The sequence below is a fragment of the Macadamia integrifolia genome, chromosome 8 (assembly GCF_013358625.1).
Source record: "Macadamia integrifolia cultivar HAES 741 chromosome 8, SCU_Mint_v3, whole genome shotgun sequence".
Classification (NCBI taxonomy): domain Eukaryota; kingdom Viridiplantae; phylum Streptophyta; class Magnoliopsida; order Proteales; family Proteaceae; genus Macadamia; species Macadamia integrifolia.
The window spans coordinates 28,283,425-28,301,846 of record NC_056564.1 but is presented as its reverse complement, the minus strand read 5'-3'; the positions used below and the strand labels follow the sequence as shown (position 1 = coordinate 28,301,846).

Below are 18,422 nucleotides of genomic sequence, written 5' to 3'. Positions count from 1 at the left end.
TTGTTGTTGCTTTGGATAAGTAAATCCATTTTATTTCTCGATTTTTTTTTATCTCTTATATTTCAATCTTAATTATCACATCTTTAACTTTACATTCACCATTAGTTCTAACTTTATGCTTTCGGATGTTAGAAAGCAGCCTTGTTACTATTGTCATTTTTCTTTTCTTTTTATGCTTTACTTAAATCATTAAATTCAACATTCTGTTATCATTTTTTATAAGTAAATCCTTCATCAGTCTAAATGTCAGTTGCTTTTTCTGCTTTAACTTTTCATTTTATTTTCTCATCATCATTTTTATTGAGTTTAAGGCTTGAGACATTTTAAAAAATATTCACAATCTTGTCAATAATATTTGTGAGATTTTCTTGAATAAGAATGAACTTTCTCATAATACAAATCTTAAATCTTATTAGTTCAGATAGATAAAAAACTAATACATCTCCATTATCCAATTTGTGGTCTGAAGTAAATCTTTTCTAACCCCTAATATAGATTGCATCTTCTCTTAACATATCCTCATCCTCCAAATCATTTATGCTTCCTTTAAAGGAAGATGGTTTTTGCAAAACTTCAAAGGAATCTCTAACAAAAAATAGTTGTACACATGTGATTGAATAATTGATTTAACGAAAGATTGATTTTTAGATCATAAGTTACTTTGAAGTATATCTGCATTGTATGGGTCAAATTTTAACACCAATTGGTATCAAAGCCAAGGTGAAGAAGTTATTTTAGCATGTGATTGGCATTGACATATGTATTTTCGACTTTATGGTATGTATGGCTACACCATGAATGAAAAATTATGTCCAATAAAAATTTTCTTTATAATTGTATATCTTAAAGATAAAAGAAGGTATCTCATTCTAGTTATACTTCTTTTTAAGTAACAAAAATTTTAATTTTGCTCACTAAAAAATGTTCAGTCCTTTGATACTTAGTAAGTCACATTATTTACAAAAGAAAAAAGTTGTATTATCTACTAAATCATTAATAATTTCGCTTAAAAGAGAAAAATAAAACATCATTCATTCACGAAGTCATAATTAAAACCTATTAATGTCAATTAGTCTCAATCCAAGTCCATTCCCCTTTATACTTTCTTAAAACAAGACCAATCGAGTCATAAATTCTTAGTTTTTAGTGATAACTGAATTGTTTTAAGCAACCCGAGAAAGTATGACAACCTCCACAAGTATACTTTTTTAGTTGCTACTCTATATTCAAACAGCTAGGACAATACCTAGTAAACTTTCCTTCTAAATAACTTTATTGGCATACATCTCTTTCTAGACAACTTGTTACAATCATCCTATTATTGAAACTTTAAAAAAACACAATTGTCACCATTCTCAATAAAAAAATTTCTCATTTAACTTCAACTTTACCACTCACTCCAATTTTTATTTTTGCTTTAGATAAACAAATCTTTTTTTAAATGGAATTAGGCCTTCACCCATCACATGCCCCTTAAATATGGGAGAGATATAATGTAGGTAAAACAATGAAATCAAAATGATACATCAATTTTGATCGAATAATATTGGAAGAAAACTAGATTAATTTTGAGAAACTGATGGTGGCATTGCCAATTTTATTGAATCTCATAACTAATATCCTCTTTGTACACTTGGTTTTGTAACACTAGACTTCTAAAGTTCACTTAAGTCAGATTCCTCACTTGCTCAGTCTTAATCTAATCTGCCATAATGTTAGCTTGATTATTGGATGGCAATGCCAACATAAGGAGATGATTGCCCCCTCAATGCTCTGGCAAAGGTCTTCATCCATCTTATATGCAAAACCCTCTTCACTACCCTTCAAATCCAGTAAAGGCTTCATTTTTCTTATGTATGGGAGCAAACCTTTAGCAACTGCACCCGAGCTGGTGCTGGAAAAATAACATTGCTTTAACCAACGACATTCAAGACCTTTCCAAAAACTTCTATTAGCTTCAGTTTTGCACCCCACATGGTTGAATCAAATATTTATCTTGAAACGCCCCTAGGACGTAATTAGATGCATCCATCTAGTTGGAAACAGAATCCTTTAATAGATCCATCTTTGATAGTATGTTGCACATCCATTCAAGGTCCGAAAGACTCTGTAACACTATATTCTCTATTGCAGCATATAGATCATACTCCAAGAGCAGGGAACCTAGTTCCTTCTCAAAATTTGAGAACATTTTGGAAAGGCCTATCCTCACCTTAGATTTTACTTCACCATCAGTTGTAACCAATGACATATCTTCATCTTCCACTAGCATATACTCCACTTGTTCTTGAGCAAAAAGTTTGAGGTCATTAGCAAAAGGAGGACATGGTCCACCAGTGGAGGTGGCAAAACGAATTGCAAATAGGAAAACATTCTTCAGGGCACTAATATCAACAAGTTGTATCTAGGTTAATATGGGCATGGCTAATGGACCTAGGTAGGAGATTGCTTTTAATATCTCTTCCTCTTCCTTATCCTCCCAGGGAACAACCTCCAAGTATTAGATACAGCTCTAAGTAATTTCTTCTTTGCTCAAGGCATTTGCTACCTGAAGAACACCAAGAGCAGTTTTGATAGAGTCCCATGAGTGATGAGTCCAAAAGTGAATCCCCAAAAAGATAAAGTAGTTTTAAAATCTTAGATCACTGGTCGTACTGAAATTTTGTGCATAAAATCTCAATGTAGTTAGTAGTGCATTAAATCACAATACGTGTGTGGCTAATGGACCTAGACAGGAGACTGCTTTTAATATCTCTTCCTCTTCCTTATCCTCCCAGGGAACAACCTCCAAGTATTGGATACAACTTTGAGTGATCTCTTCACAGTTCAAGGCAATTGCTATCTGAAGAACACCAAAGCAGTTTCGATAGAGTCCCACGAGTCCAGAAGTGAATCCCCAAAAAGATAAAGTAGTTTTAAAAGCTTAGATCACTGGTTGTACCCGAATTTTGTGCATAAAATCTCAATGCAGTTAGTAGTGCATTAAATCTCGACTTTGGATAAGCAATTCTATTTTCTTTCTTAGCTCTTTTTTTTTTTCTCTTACATGACAACCTTTTAGAAGCAGCCCTGTTACCATTGTCATTTTTTTTTTTTTTACGCTTTACTTATACCATTAAATCCAATATTCTGTTGTCATTTTTAATTAGCAAATCCTTTATCAGCTTCAATGTTCGTTTCTTTCTCTGCTTCACATTTTCATTTCACTTTCTCAACATCATTTTTATTGAGTTTAAGACTTGTGTCATTTCTGAAAGAACTCACAATCTTGTCAATGATATTTGTGGGATTCTTGAATAAGAATAAATGCTCTCACAATATAAATCTTGAATTTTTTGGCTCAGATAGTTTCAAAACTAATGCATCTCCATTTTTCAATTTATAGTCTGAAGCAAATCTTCTCTAACTCCCACTAAGACTGTGTTTACTCCTAATGTAGAGTACATCATATTCTGACCCATCCTCATCCTCAAAATCATTTATACTTCCTTTAAAGAAAGATGATCTTTGCAATACTTCAAAGAAATCCCTAGCTAAAAATAGTAGCACACATGTGATTGAACCATTGATTTAATGAAAGATAAATTTTTAGATCCCAAGTTACTTTAAAGTATCTCTGGATTATGAATCGTGCATGCCAATTCTTCATCAGAAGCGAATTTTACTTTACTGGTTCGTCTTCCAAGGTACTTCTTCTATGATGAACATGTCTTTGACCTTTTTTGTGGAATTGGAAGGCCTATGTTAGGTGCATAAGAATAAGAAGAAACCAGGTTCTTTGGTCGTGAAAAACGTCACTCATTTAATATGTTGATGCTTCTTTTCGTTTTGGGCTTTGTAGTACATTTTCGGGGTTTCTTTCCAAATTTATGACCTCCAATAGGCTTTTTGAGATCTTCAAAATACCCAAATCCTTAAAACGGTTCAGGTTATCTTGTGGGTATTGGTTGTGGGATTCTTTATATTTGTTAATTTTCTGGTTTTTGTTGGAGGTTTTGACCATTACGATTGGAGTGGATTAAGTGGAAGGTTTTAGCGGATAATAAATGAATTGCACCTAAAAAAATATTCTAGGAACATTTAAATGTGTTTAATACCTATTAAGTAGATTGACTGCCATCAGAGTTAAAATCGATGACGAAGAAAAGTTAATACTTCTTCTTTGTTCTATGTTGGGTTTATAGGAATCTTTGATCATGAATATTAGTTCTAGAGCGAACCTTGATATGGTTATATCTACATTGCTCAAAGAAGAGTCTCGTAGAAAAACACTTGAGAGCTCTTCCGGTAATCCAACAATGGCTAGAGAGAGCCCTACAAATAAAAGTTTTAATATGAGTCAATCATCAAGATCCAACTCAAAATGGTGTAAAAATGGTTCTTGTTGGAAATGTGGACAGAAGGGTCATTTGCATAAGAATTGTTAATCCAATGAGAGTCAGCAACATTCCAAATTAATTCTCATACGACATCTACTGCAAAAAGTTCTCAAGATAATATTGTTGAGAAGGAGATTCATTCGATGATGGCGTAGTGATGTTTGCGATTCCAAATGAAAGCGTGAGTTGGATGGCCCAAATCACCTCAAACACTTTATGCACCCTACCATGGAAATCCGTAACACCTATCATGGATGACCCAAATCACCTCAAACACTTCATAAACCACTGTAATCTTATCAGAGAGACTGTACAATGCCACATCATCACTGTCGGCCACCTCATCCTAATAGGCCACATCATCACTACCATATGGCGAGGTTACCAATTAGAAAAATTAGAAAACAACAATCTTGGGTTACGAGCTACTCTAAAAGGAATGGAGACCCAACACGATAAGTTATTTATTTATTTATTTTTGGGTGGGTAAATAAATCAATAACAAGGAAAAGAGGGGGGATGTACAAAGCCAAAAGGTCAAGAGTTGCAAGAAGCGATAGGAGGATACAACTTTATAGGGCAAGGGAGGGGAGACAAGATAGAAATAGGTAAACCCCAAGAGACAATAATATGTCTATTCCTTAGGTTTCAGAGACAGAATTGTTGGGGGCTGGAACTAGTGAACTTGGAGGAGACATCAACGTAGATGGATTTCCATATCATATGAAAGGATTTGGATTGGAAGTCCATCTAAGAAGATTACACTCCATCCAAAGGTGGTTGATGGTAACACAAAAAGCAAGTTTCCCTATTTTGTCACAAACAAATCTTTCAGCAAAAGTCATGTTGATCCAAATCCACTCTCTATGAAGCGGAAGTGGTCTTCTGCTACCTAGCCAACATTTAACAAAGAGACATTTCCAGATAGAGGAGAATGGATAGTCAAAGAAAATATGGCTGGTATCTTCAATACCATTCAACAAAGGCAATAGGAAAGAGAGATAGGGACGTATTGATAGATGAGGAAAGATTAGGTAGGGAGGTAGTTGGAGAGGGCTCTCCAAACCGCGAAGCTATGACGGTGGATATAAGATTTGAACCTAACTTTATGCCCAGGAGCCTTAGTACTAGAAGATTTGACTAAACTCCAGGCAGAAGAGGAGGAGAATTGGCTAGAGGTGGATGGGGACCAGATGACCTTATCATTTCGAACTAGACTGGAGGGGGAGGAAGGGGGGAGGGAAGACCAAAAGGGGGAGAGGCAAGGGATCATCAAGAGGGGGATCCCAAAAATCATTGGAGATTATGGAGGAGAAAAGGTAATCCTTTGGGATTCTAGAAAAGTAAGCAGATATGGGGCCAACTAGAAGAAAAAGGATGCCAATCGGGTGCCAATTGTCAAACCAAAGAGAGATGAAGTTGCCATCACAAATATTAGACCGACTAACAGACATAGAAAGAGGTATGTGAAGAAGGGTATTATGCCAGACCCAGGAAGAGTTCAGGTTGGGTGGAGAGGTCCAAATAGAGTTAGAAGGAGGAGGGTGGAGTAGATCCCTGAGACCTAGATACTACGAGGTTTGGAAACAAGCTTCCAAATAAACTTATGCGTACTAGTAGAGTTCACATCCTTGATTCTCCTAAGATTTAGACCACCTTCTGATTTGGGAAGGCAGATAGAGAACCAACAAATAAGGTGGAGGAATTTGACATTTTCAGTGTCTTTCCATAAGAAGGTGCAAAAAAGTGTCTCAATGAATTTGATGATGGACTTGGGGAGCTGGAAGACTCCCCACCAATAGATGTATGATGATTGGAGGACAGAACGAATGAGTTCAAGCGACCGGCATAGGATAAGAGCTTTCCTTTCCAAAGCTAGAGACTTTTATAGATTTAGTTGAGCATGGGGGACTAGTGGTGAGCAGATAGCCTAGAAGAGATGAGGGAAAGCCCAAGATATTTAATCTGGAGGGAGGCAACTTGGAAGCAGTGAGCTTAAGAAGGCAGGCTTTGGAAGAATCAGACAACCCTAGCCAAAAAGAGACAAATTTGAAGAGGTTGATGTGGAGCTCAGAAAGGGATTCAAAGAGGTGGAGAGAAGATATAATGGTTTGGATGGAAATTGGGTCTGCTTTGGAGAAGATCATGAGATCATCAACAAAGGTGAGATGAAAGAGATTAATAGATTTGTGCTTTGGGATTGGGGAGATGAGATGATTATCATTGTGAGATTGGATGGGTCTAGAGAGAACCTCGAGGGCGAGGCAGAAGAGAAAGGGGGAATCCAATTGAAGAAGTTGGGAGGGAAGGACATGGCGAGAAGAACTTTAAAGATGAAATCCCATCTACTTTTACTAATACTGGATTGGCTTCTGAGTCAAGTCAGACTCCTTTAGCTTGTCTTACGAACAATAAGGTGACGCTTGAAGGCAAGCATGCTATTGAGACACAAATACATTCCTTTTTAGCTTACTCGGAATGGTTATGGCTTTGGAATGTCTTCTTCTCAAATAGGGTAAAGCTCCTACGCTAACAAAAAAAAAAAAAAAAATTGAACCCTAATCCTTGGCCCTAGACACAAAGGGCGGCAAAATTATGCCCTCACCCCTGTGAAATCAGAAAACCCACTTTATATTTATGCCTATATGCATCCCCTCATTGGTCCCTCCATTGGCGCTCTACAGGACCGGTCTTTTCCCCATATAAAATATATATGTATTTTAGTATCAAATCTTTAATTTAAAGAGCAATAGTGGTAGACAATTGTGTTGGTGATGGTTTAATTTAATAAGAATGCACATGTACAATGATTATATAGATTTTCAAATCAAATAAAAAACGGTATTGCCTATTGCTTATTGAAACTGAATAAGAAACCGTTTATGATTCCAAATAAAACCGTACCAAACCAAAATCACACCAGATTCCTAAAACCGTACCAATTGACAGCCTTGGAGCGAGGAACCAAAAATCAAGAAGCTCAATCCCGATTAAAAATGACACTACCAGTGAGGGTTGAACCACTGCTTAGAAATGACACTACTAGTGAGGGTTGAACCGTTGCTTCCTCCCCAACCCTCACGTATAATCCATAAAAAGTTCACAAAACTGAGATTCCAAGAACTAGCAAAAGCAGATTTTTGTGTGTGTAAATTTTCACAATTTAATTGATTTACTTTAACGAATAGCATGAAACAAAATCAGGGTATTTGCCAGCTAACCCTAGCGTAGGATCATGAGTATCAGTTTTGAAGTTGAATTGAATTAAATGATCTTAGGCTTGACGATCCATTGGTAGGTATCTTTTCTTTTTTTATTTTTTTCCCTCTCTCTAACTATGGTTATTGAGGCCCGGGCCTTCAGCTTAATTAGTCCCACAAGTTCATACTGACTCCACAATTATATGGACTAGGTTATATCAAGGTTGAATAAAAACCATTCAGCTTTTACCGAAAGTAGTGAAGAGCACTAAACACCTCGTGTGTGTGGCCTCAAGAAAATAAAAGGAGTTGAACTCAAAACCACACGCTGACGAAAGTCCCTTACCAACTTCGCTACCCACTTGAGCTTAGTACCCTTCTTGTTCTCATGAAGGAGCTCAATGCTCTCATAGCTATGTTCACATATTGAATCTTAAACGCTCACTTTCACCTTTTTTTTTTTTTCCCTGCCATATATTATGCCGAGGGGCCTACTCCAAACCTGCAACTCTATCGCAAAACTCACCAAGTCCATCCTCATCACCTGAAATCTGGTCTCCAGAAGAACCCATTCGTCCTCACCAAATTCGTCTACACATGCATCCTCTAAACTCGGTCATCACCTATGCTGCCTCTCTAGTTTTGTCTACTTCCAGTCAAGGCTTTAAAAATTGGTGAATTAGATAAGAAATTGCCTAATTCATATCGGAATTCGCGGTCACCAATCTCAATTTTCAGTTACACGAATAGGCCGATTCCTATATCGAATCACCAAAACTAGGGGAATATTCCATGGATTTACCGACTCTAGGTTTTCCCTAGACCGTTTCAAGCCGATCTCAAACCAAATTGAATATTATTATTATTATTATTATTATTATTATTATTATTATTATTATTATAGACCATGTCATTTCTATCTTTTAAGGAAGTCTGGGTGCTTAACAGGTCATGTAAAGAAGTGGTTATTATTATTTTAGGATTTGGGATCGCTACTTGTTCATGTGGCCACTACGTCAGTACTGGGATCAACTAGGGGGCAGAGTGGACTTCTCACTATGCCTGCGTTTGGGCTTAGGGGCGTGGACCTGGTAGTGATCTTTTTCCCATTATTTTACTCATCCTTATTTTCCAAAAAAAAAGAGGGGGTGGGGGGAGAAGTATGTACAATATCTATGGAGAAATTAAGAGACAAATAACATTACTTCTAATTCTTTTAAATCAGCTTGAAGCTTTTTTAAGGGAAGAAAATAATTTTCGACTATCTGAGGATGTTTTTGCACGAAGGATAATGCTTGGGAAATAAGAAAACTAACTTCAAATTTTGTGTTGTTTATGACACAAGAATTCCTAAAAGAACTGAACCAGCGTCACTACTGAGAAGGGAGGGTGAATCAATAGTTACAAAAATTCTTTCAAAAATTTCTTGACAAGCACATTGTATTGCAACATTGAACTTTAAGCACACGGTAAACAACACCAATGGCTGGGATAATTCAAATTTTACCAATTATAATTCGTCAAAATTGACAAGGCCTAACAGGAGATGCACACCCACTCTTGCAAAATCCAAACACATTAGAACTTCTAAGAAAATTCACAGAATCACAATACAATATCTTTACGTGGTTCGGCAGTATGCCTACATCCACGGAGCAGTACCCCTTTGGGGTCACGTACTTCCTTAATACACTACTTGAATTGACTGCTCTTACAATGAAGGATACACTTGCTTCAGTCCTTATAGTACAAAGACAAAGGGCAACCACCACAACTACTCATTGCCAGAACTATGAGACATGTCAGACTCAAGGCTTCCCAATCAGATTGAATGGGATGACAGTTAATTTTGCAAAATTATAATTTAGAAAATCACACATTGTAGTATATTAGACCTTCCAATTCTTTAAGAGGTTTATCTAAAATATTCGCGATATAACTAAGAAGACATTTCAAATACATGAGTTACTGTTCAAGCTAGTTTGATGTATCCCATTTGATATCTTCTTCCCTGAGATCAAATTGGGTTATTCCCTCAACCTAATTTTCAGGTTTGGAGAACAGTGAAAAATAGATTTACATAGCTAAATTGGGTTATCACTTTCTATGCAACGTTACAGACTTTGTTGAGGCCAACATTGCATCAACTTATGCTCAAGGAGGACGCCGCAACATTCCAGAGGAGGTTTGGAAAAAAGATCTGGAATTGCCCTTGAGTACCCAAAGTTAGGAACTTCTTGTGGAGAGCCTGTTCAGGGGGCCTTTGCCACTACTATAGAACTTGGTTGCAGACTTGTGCCTATTGATTTGTGGGTGACTTGATTGCGGTTCAGCTACTGAATCAATGGATGACATCCTTCTTGATTGTGACTTCGGAGACTATCTGGTTTGGTTATCAGTTGTCTTTCATTCCTCTGCAATCCGAACCTCTCCTCCCCCAATTCATCTTAAGCTGGGGAACTCACCCTACGAGAGGGAAAATTATTTCAGGCCTTGCAGCATCTTACATTTTCTGGAATTTATGGTGGGATTATAATGGCCTAATTTTTGGAGTAAGAAATGCTCACCCATTGAAGTGATTCAGCAAGATGCATGGGAGCATTAAGAATTCTGCTAAGCAACCTCATCTCCTCCGAATTAGTCCTTCCACTCTACAGGCACATCCATCCCCTTTGTCTAAGCCAATTACGATTTGGATCCCTCCAAATCCCCTTTCTTTCAAACTAAACTTTGACGCTTCACATAGAGGAAAACATTGGAGGCCTCAGCTTTGTAATTCGGAATTCCAGTTGCACTCTTCTTGCCACCGGATCTTGTTCTAACTCTTCATGGACTTCTTGCGGGCTATCTGGAGGTGGAGGTGGTGGCGGTGGCGGTGGCGGTGGCGGTGGCGGTGGTGGATTAGGTTGATACATCGAAACTTTCTTGGTACACATTCATGTCCCTTCATTTTCTACAACTCAGGCACATTGATACGGTCTCTTGTTTTGTTCCCACAGATGGTGCCAATCTGTTACAGCATATTCCGGTTCAGTGAAGGCCTGCAATCAATATATAAGAAGCTGGTCCAGAGGAGTACTCCATGATCCATGATGGAGGCTCTAATGCCTAAGTTAGTACTAGAGGTAGGAAAGGGAGAAGGAGAAGTAGAGCCTAGAGTGAGTGTCGTCCCTATTTTCGCTAACTCTCCCTCATTGGGTGGTTGCTCACCATCCCTGTTGATGTGGGCTTGAATGATTGGTGGACAAGTCTCTCTCTCAGCTGAGGTGATTGATCTCATAACGGTTAACCTGACTATAGTTATTTATGGATCTGATAACCATTAACCTGACCAAGGGTGAGTTTGGGGACTATGATAAAGTTTATAAGAGGTTATGGTTGTCACTGTCCTATGGTTAGAGGAGAATCTAGCTGACACGTGGATGATGGAGATGATTTGCATAGGTGAGACACATGGTCAGTGTGGATGATGCCTTGGAGACATGCACATAGTGATGACCAAATCCTGGTTGGTAGAGACGGATAGACTTCGTGAGCAGGGATGTCCTAGTCTTGGTTGGTAGAGTTGACCAAAGATGACTAGATTCAAGAAGTGGCTTATCTTGTCTATTCCTCTAAAGCTTAAAGGAAAGTTCTACAAGATTGTCATGAGTCCTATTTTGGCGTATGGGGCAGAATATTGGGAAATCAGTAAGCGTACATATATAAGCTGAATGTTGCATAGATGAGGATGTTGAGATGTATGTATGGCAAAACTAGGAGAGATACAGTACGAAATGACCATGTTAGAGCTGATTTGGGAGTTGCCCAGACTTAGGACAAGCTCTAAGGATGTAGTTTAAGGTGGTATAGCTATATTCAACAGAATTCTCATGATGTTGTAAGGAATGATCATATCCGGGATGGAAGGAACTAAAAGAGCTAGGGGCATTGCCTAAAATGACCATAGATGATGTTGTAAGGAATGACATGCAAAAACAAGGTCTCGACCCTAGTGTGACCTTTAATAGACCTGTTTGGAGGGCAAAGATAGATGTAGCTGACTGTTCTTACGTGGGATGTCCCTGTGGTGTTGTTTCATTTCTTTCCTTTTTCGTAGTTTTTCTTTTCATTTTACCCTCCCATTGATCTATGTAGTCTACCCCATTTAGTTGGTAAAAGGATGAGTTGTTGTTGATTGTTTCTGGTTGGTTATTGTGGTCCTAAATGCCTAGGAAATAAGTAAACCAACTTTGAACTTCTTGTTTCTCATGACAATAAAATTCCTAAAGGAACTGGAAGTTTTAAAGAAGGCTCATTATGATTATGAATTTGTGATTTGATGTTATCACCTACAGTAATAGCATCGTTTTATGACCCTTGAATCCCTTTCTTCAGTTTTGTTATTGTGTTTATAATCTATGTTGAATCTTCATCGGAACCTCCTGGGGATCATTTAGCAAATAGATCATTACTTCTGTTGGTTTTACACCATGGAAAATAATCTACTGGAAGTATTGGCGGTTGGTGAATATTTTTTTTTTTGGGTGAATGAAAAATATATAAACATGAAAGAGAAACAGATACAATAGACAAAGCCAAATTGGCTAAACTAGGGAGAAAGCCCTACCAAGCACTAAAAGAGAAGGGCCACAACCCCTACTAGAGGGACCAAATTGGTGGTTGGTGAATATTTCTTTCCCCTTACCATGTAGAGACTTGAAAAACATTCACTGAATATATAGTCAGAAACATAAGGCCAAAAAGTTTAGAAATATGAAATTTCTCTATTGATGGTCTTGGCTTTGCACAGAGAAATTTAGTCTGACATAATGTAAAACCAGAATGCCACCACAATTGCTGTAATTCATGTACCATGAAGCTCTTATACCATGGACCTTGCTGCATGTCATCTCAAAGTATCAGCAGTAGATCATCAAGGCAGAGATAATCCAGATAGCCACTGAGTTCTTTGTTTTCCTTCTTATCATTCAGCATCTGATCTTTAATAAGAGTATTGATATGAAGACCCATAGAATCAGTTAGGGAAATTAAGCTATCACTCCTCATGCTCTGGCTTCTGTATCCTATTCATTTCTTGTTTGAACTAGTACTACAACATCAGTTAGACCAGCACAGATTGAGCTTTACCATTTTCAACGGAAAGATTAATATTTTCCCATTTTGTGCGTACTGTAATAACTAGTAGGGTGCAAGCTTGGCAGGAAAGCGCACAGATCAGACCAATCCACAATCCCTGTAAGTACCATACCAAATCAAAGTAAACTGTTAGAGCTCTGCTTCTATGTGTTTTCACATGGAAAATTGATTATTATTGCCCACCACCTTAGCATATAATCCCATCTTAAAACCGAGGAGAACCGCTATAGGCATGCCAACACCATAGAAAGTTGCCAAGTTAGTCCATGCTGCCAAGTGCTGCCAGCCACATCCTCTGGACACCCCTGTAAAATTTAACAATGTACATATATATTTCAATACAGGGATGCATAAATGATAACAGCCCATCTAGGGTTGTTTGAGCAATGGACATTAATTGTTTACCAGATAAAATGCCCTGAGCTGAATCAAATAATATGGAGATTGCAAGCAATGTGGTCATGGAAGCAAATTCTCTCTTTATTATAGGACTATTGGTGAAGGAGCTTGCCCAGATATTGTGACCAAATGCTAAGGCTAGAATTACTGTGAGAGCCAGAAAAATAGATAGCTTAAGGGTCACTGCAATAGCATTCTTTGCTCGATCTGCATTACCAGCTCCCAATTCATTTGACACTCGTGTGCTGTCATAGCAGAAAAACATCACCATTGGTAAGGACTATTGATGCAGGGAAGGGATGAAGGTAATCAAAATCCAAAAATCACTACTATAATTCTAGCTTAGTCTCTAAACGTACCTAACAGCAGCACTGAAACCATAAGTAATCATGTATGTGACAGCTTCTGTATTCACGCTAATTAAGCAGTTAATACAAAAGAAATGCATCAGGCCACAATAATTAAATGAACCCAATGAAGCTTAATTATAAATGACAAAGGGAATACACAAATTAATAGAGTGAAGCTAGAAACTATATATACCACATTGCTATCAGTGATGTGCTACTCTCTGAATTAGGCATCATTCCGGCTATTAATACCAAAATTTCAAAAGCCCAGTACTCCAAGCTGTAACAATACAATTCCCTCCATTAGAGAATAAGTAAAAGACCAAGCTAGGAAAGAGATCTAGAATTAAGGAATACTAAGAAACCAATATACTTTGGATGTCACTTACCACACCATAACAGCAGAAGGAATTGCTAACTTCAAACTTGGAAGTACATGGTGAAAGCATTCCATCGAAAACCCTTCCCATGTATGCTTGAATTTATCGGCATAGTTGACATAGATGGCCAACATGAGAAATGATATCCATAGCGATATGGAAGCTGCCAATGGTGCTGCCCTGAATCCCAGAGGTGTGAGGCAAACCATTGTATAAGTGATACCAACATGGATGACTAAGGGAACCACTGAGCACACAACTAGTGGTATTATGACAGTCTGTGTCTGAAGAAACCTGAGGATGCATTGTAGGAAGCCATAAGCAAACAACCCTGGGATCAAATGTTTCATGTATAGGGCAGCCATTTTTGATACTTGAGGTTCTTGATGAAGCAAAATCAGAATGGGTTCTCAATAGAACCATAAAGCAGATACGATCACAGAGACGAAGAAAGCTATTATGATTGAAGATAGTAGATAAATTCCCATCATTCTGTATAACTTTGCACCATAACCTTGTCCACAGAGTGTCTCAAGTGCCCCACTTAGACCAGTCTGAAACAGGGATATTAGAAGGGATAACTATCATGGAATGAACTTTTGCAATTGGAAAAATGAAACAGGAGAAAAGCATATGCTTTTTGTTCATTTGAATCATTTCATTGGTTTCTGTTTTAAGGCTCCATTTGTTTTCAAGTAAAAATCACATGGACCTGATAAAAAAAATGCACAAAGTAAATAACTATGTAATCTTTCATCTCCTCTCCAACAGTGGTGTGAATCATGTGATCCTGTATACTCCTGTGTCAACATTAACTCTCAACCCCCCCCCCCCCACACAACAACTGTATAGGTCAAAAAATCCCTTTCGATCCCATATTAATCAAGGATTCAGATCTCCATGGTGTAGAGAATCTCTTTTACCATGGGTGGAGAGATTCCATAGATGAAGATAAAACTGGGTTCAAAGTAAATGACACGAATTTTTTCTTTTTGTCCATTTTAAATTGCGAAAAAGATTATGTCAAAAAATTATATATATATATATATATAATTTGTATGCTCTGTTTGGACCCGTGCTGGTGTGTAAGACCACACGACGAAGCAACGATCTCTTACTATAATTAAATATTAACATGTAGAACCTTAGTCAGTCACGGGATGGAAAAATATAGCATAAGTCACTGTGGAACTAACAGAAAGGACCACGGAGCTGTTTCCAACTCAATCCTAATCTTTTTGACTGATACAAAATCATGTAATATTTGGAAGAAGGTTTTCCGTGGTCCTGGGACCGGGAGCTGGGTGAATGGGACTGGTGAAGGGAAAATCTCTTTTCATTTTTATAGAAAAAGAAAGAATCTCACATTTTGATTGAACTTTCAAAATGGTCATCATTAATTTTAATAATTTATTGATGAAGTTCTCAATTTTCTTTCCAAGGGTCAAATCTGGTGGATTAAGAGATATCTTCTCCCCATCCTAAAAGTTGGATTTCCAATTTGAATTGAGATACCTGCACGTATGTTCATAAGAATATGAACTTTAGGTACCAACACCTCTCACTTGCCATTTAAAGGGTGGAAAGATTATTTATTAAAACTAAAATGACAGGTGGTGTTGGACAGGATCTGAACTAAATTTGAGTTGAGATTTTATGATGTTTAACATTTACCAAATCAATGAACAAGAGGTCATAAATTCATGAACATGTTGCAACTTGCATCAACAAAGTCGTAAAAGGGAATAATAAGAAGTGAAGAAACAAAACTAAATAAAGGCAAACACTTGAGGACATTTAAAGAAGGTTAAAGAAAGAAGATAAGAACCCAGACGGCACTGATGTCCAGAATAGTCAATTGAGTAACGATCCATCCACTAAACCTTCATTTCATGGAAACCCCCGCATCATTAAATTGCTAAAGATAAACGCTTGAGGATATTTAAAGAGGATTAAAGAAAGAAGATAAGAACTAGGACGGCACTGAGGTCCAGAATGGTCAATTGAGTAATGATCCATCTAAACCCACTAAACCTTCATTTCATGGAACCCCCGCATCATTAAATTACAAACGGAAGGTGGACCAATGATGAATGAAACGGGTGGTTATTTGAAAATGCAGGCAGCGGCTCTCTATCCTTATATAATATACTTCGATTCTTTTTTTGAATATGCAGTCTTCATTTATGGATGATCAATAGTATTCGGATGTGGATCCATCTGTGGGTTGTTCATATGGTTAAGACGAACTGAAAATGTGTGGATAGGTATATAGTCCTAGCTTCGATTCCCTATTTGTTCATCTATGATTTAAGTGGAGACCATGGTGGTGGGTTGCTGCGCTAGTCTCCTCAAAAATTAGTCGAGGTTTGTGTAAGTTGGCCCAGGTACCTTGATTAAAAGAAAAAAAATGTAAATCCAAAGGCTAAGAGCATCTTGGGTTATGCATCCATCCCTTGGATCTGTGCTATAAGTCTTGTCGCATTATGAAGGACCCCAATCTATAATATTCAACTCGCTAGCTGTCCGAATGACATAAACACTAGCTTAGCCTATTGGTGACAGTTTCAACGTTATATTCAAGTGTGCATAGAATTAGATGGTCCTTGGACCTACTTGTGTGTCTAACCGGCAGGCAATTGATTGGGACGCTCAATAGGAAAGAACAGGTTGAAAAAAAAAAAAACCTATTCCAATGACGATGGAAACAAGTGTGTGAGATATTATTTCAACCCATTAATTTATTTATTTATTATACAAAAAATGAATAATATTCTCTGATCGGGCGGCCCTTACATCGAGACATAAGGAGTGGAGAAATGATGTCTCCCACCCCTATGAAACTTAAAATTCACCGCGCGAGTGTTCTTTTCCTTCAAAAACTTGAAGAAAAAAAAAACTCAAGCTTCGTTTGTTGGTAACTACTAAGCCATTTCAAATGAGTGGAAGCATATGGTATCGTATGTTCTCAGCCTTAATTTGTTGCCTCGAAGAACGGAAGAGCTACAGTTTGAATGATTCAGTTTCCTGCCTGGCATACCAACTGACTGCAACAACAGAACAGGTATTCTAAAGACGAAAACACAGAGAGAGAGAGAGAGAGAGAGAGAGAGAGAGAGAGAGAGAGAGAGAGAGAGAGAGAGAGAAGAGGCAATGGCAGGGAGATTGTAGATAAGACTATTATACTATACTGACCATTAGAGCGAGACCGGTGACCATGGCCCAGGAGTTAGCAAGTGTGGAAGCTGCGAGTTCAAGTTCTCCAAGGTGGCCGGCGAACATGACGGAGATCAAGGTGATGCAATAGTATGAAACGTTTGTTAGAATCATTGGGACGGAGAAGCAAATCTGCATCTTCGCTTCCTCCAAGTCCAACACCTTCTTCCATCCTTTCTTCTTCTCTTCCCCACTACCGCACTTACCATTCTCCAATATTAACTGTGTTTTAATTGAACCCATTATCTGATCTCCAGATCTCTCTCTCTCTCTCTCTCTCTCTCTCAATGGTGAGAAAACTGAGAAGGAAGACATGTCCAGATCTATTATAAATTGAAGGGGTGAGTGCTGAGGGTTCCTTAGAAGGGTAGCTAAGTCATTTCACTTGTAAATGTCAGGCATTGTCAAGCAAGTGACACCTCATGTGTCGTGCTGTTATCACATGAGGTGGTCACATAAGAGAAATAAGGTTGTCAATCTTAAATAGTTTTTACCATAATAATAATAATATAATAATAGTAAATTAAATTAAATCATTATGTGAAAGATGATAAGGATGAAGATTTGTACAAAGCCGGATTTTTGGTGAAATTGAACATTGGCTCCCACTATCCCACCCAGGTCACTATTCACCGTCCGAATGAAATGTCCTATCTACCCCTTATTTTCAAGGTTTTTGTAATAAACCCCTCCCGTGCCAACATTGCACATGGGCGTCAAAGGAAACCCTCCCCGAAGAGGATAATACCATTTGTAGAAATCAGTTTGAGATCTTGAAGGTCAAGAGGATATGGTTACACAAAGTCATCGTTTAATAGCGATAAGATATGAACTGTCAGCAGACCTGGGATACAAAGATATCAAGGGTGTCAATTTGACCTGGCCAACCCAAGCTTGGACAGGGCAGGGCAGCGCTGCGCTGAGTTGAGCTTTCGGCCTGCAGGGCAGACATAAATTGGGATTTTCAGGCTCGAGGCTGGACCAGGCTGGGCTTGGGCTGAGTCCGCCCCATCTCGCCCCTATCTATAATATATATAAATAGATTATAAATATATATAGACACCATTCACATTCTTTATTTTTGATTAATCCACACTAATCCACCAACACCACTGTTCACCCACTTTTTTCATTGACTCATTCTTTTTTTTTTTTCTTTCTAGATCTTGTTGAGAATAAAGCAGCCGAGCCATCTTAAACCTGAAAGAACCAGGCCAACCAGGTTCAACCCCTCCCTAATTAAAATGAAAATAATAATACCAATAATAATAATGTCTGATAAGGGTTGGGCTAGGCTTTAGCCGAGATATTAGGGCTGGGCTGAGTTTCTTACCCTACCTATTGACACACCTAAAAGAT

At 37.9% G+C, this 18,422-nt stretch overlaps 1 protein-coding gene and 1 pseudogene across 1 annotated transcript; both read right to left on the bottom strand.

The window, feature by feature from the left end:
• Positions 1 to 1,557: 1,557 nt before the first annotated feature.
• On the bottom strand, positions 1,558 to 8,151 carry LOC122086865 (annotated as a pseudogene).
• Positions 8,152 to 12,234: 4,083 nt separating this feature from the next.
• On the bottom strand, positions 12,235 to 17,365 carry LOC122087327 (protein DETOXIFICATION 18-like). Its single transcript, XM_042656410.1, is given in 7 exon segments — positions 12,235 to 12,815; positions 12,905 to 13,023; positions 13,124 to 13,362; positions 13,477 to 13,533; positions 13,661 to 13,747; positions 13,857 to 14,401; positions 17,043 to 17,365. Coding segments are annotated over 7 exon segments (1,443 nt in total). The 5' UTR covers positions 17,307 to 17,365; the 3' UTR covers positions 12,235 to 12,683.
• Positions 17,366 to 18,422: the final 1,057 nt, after the last annotated feature.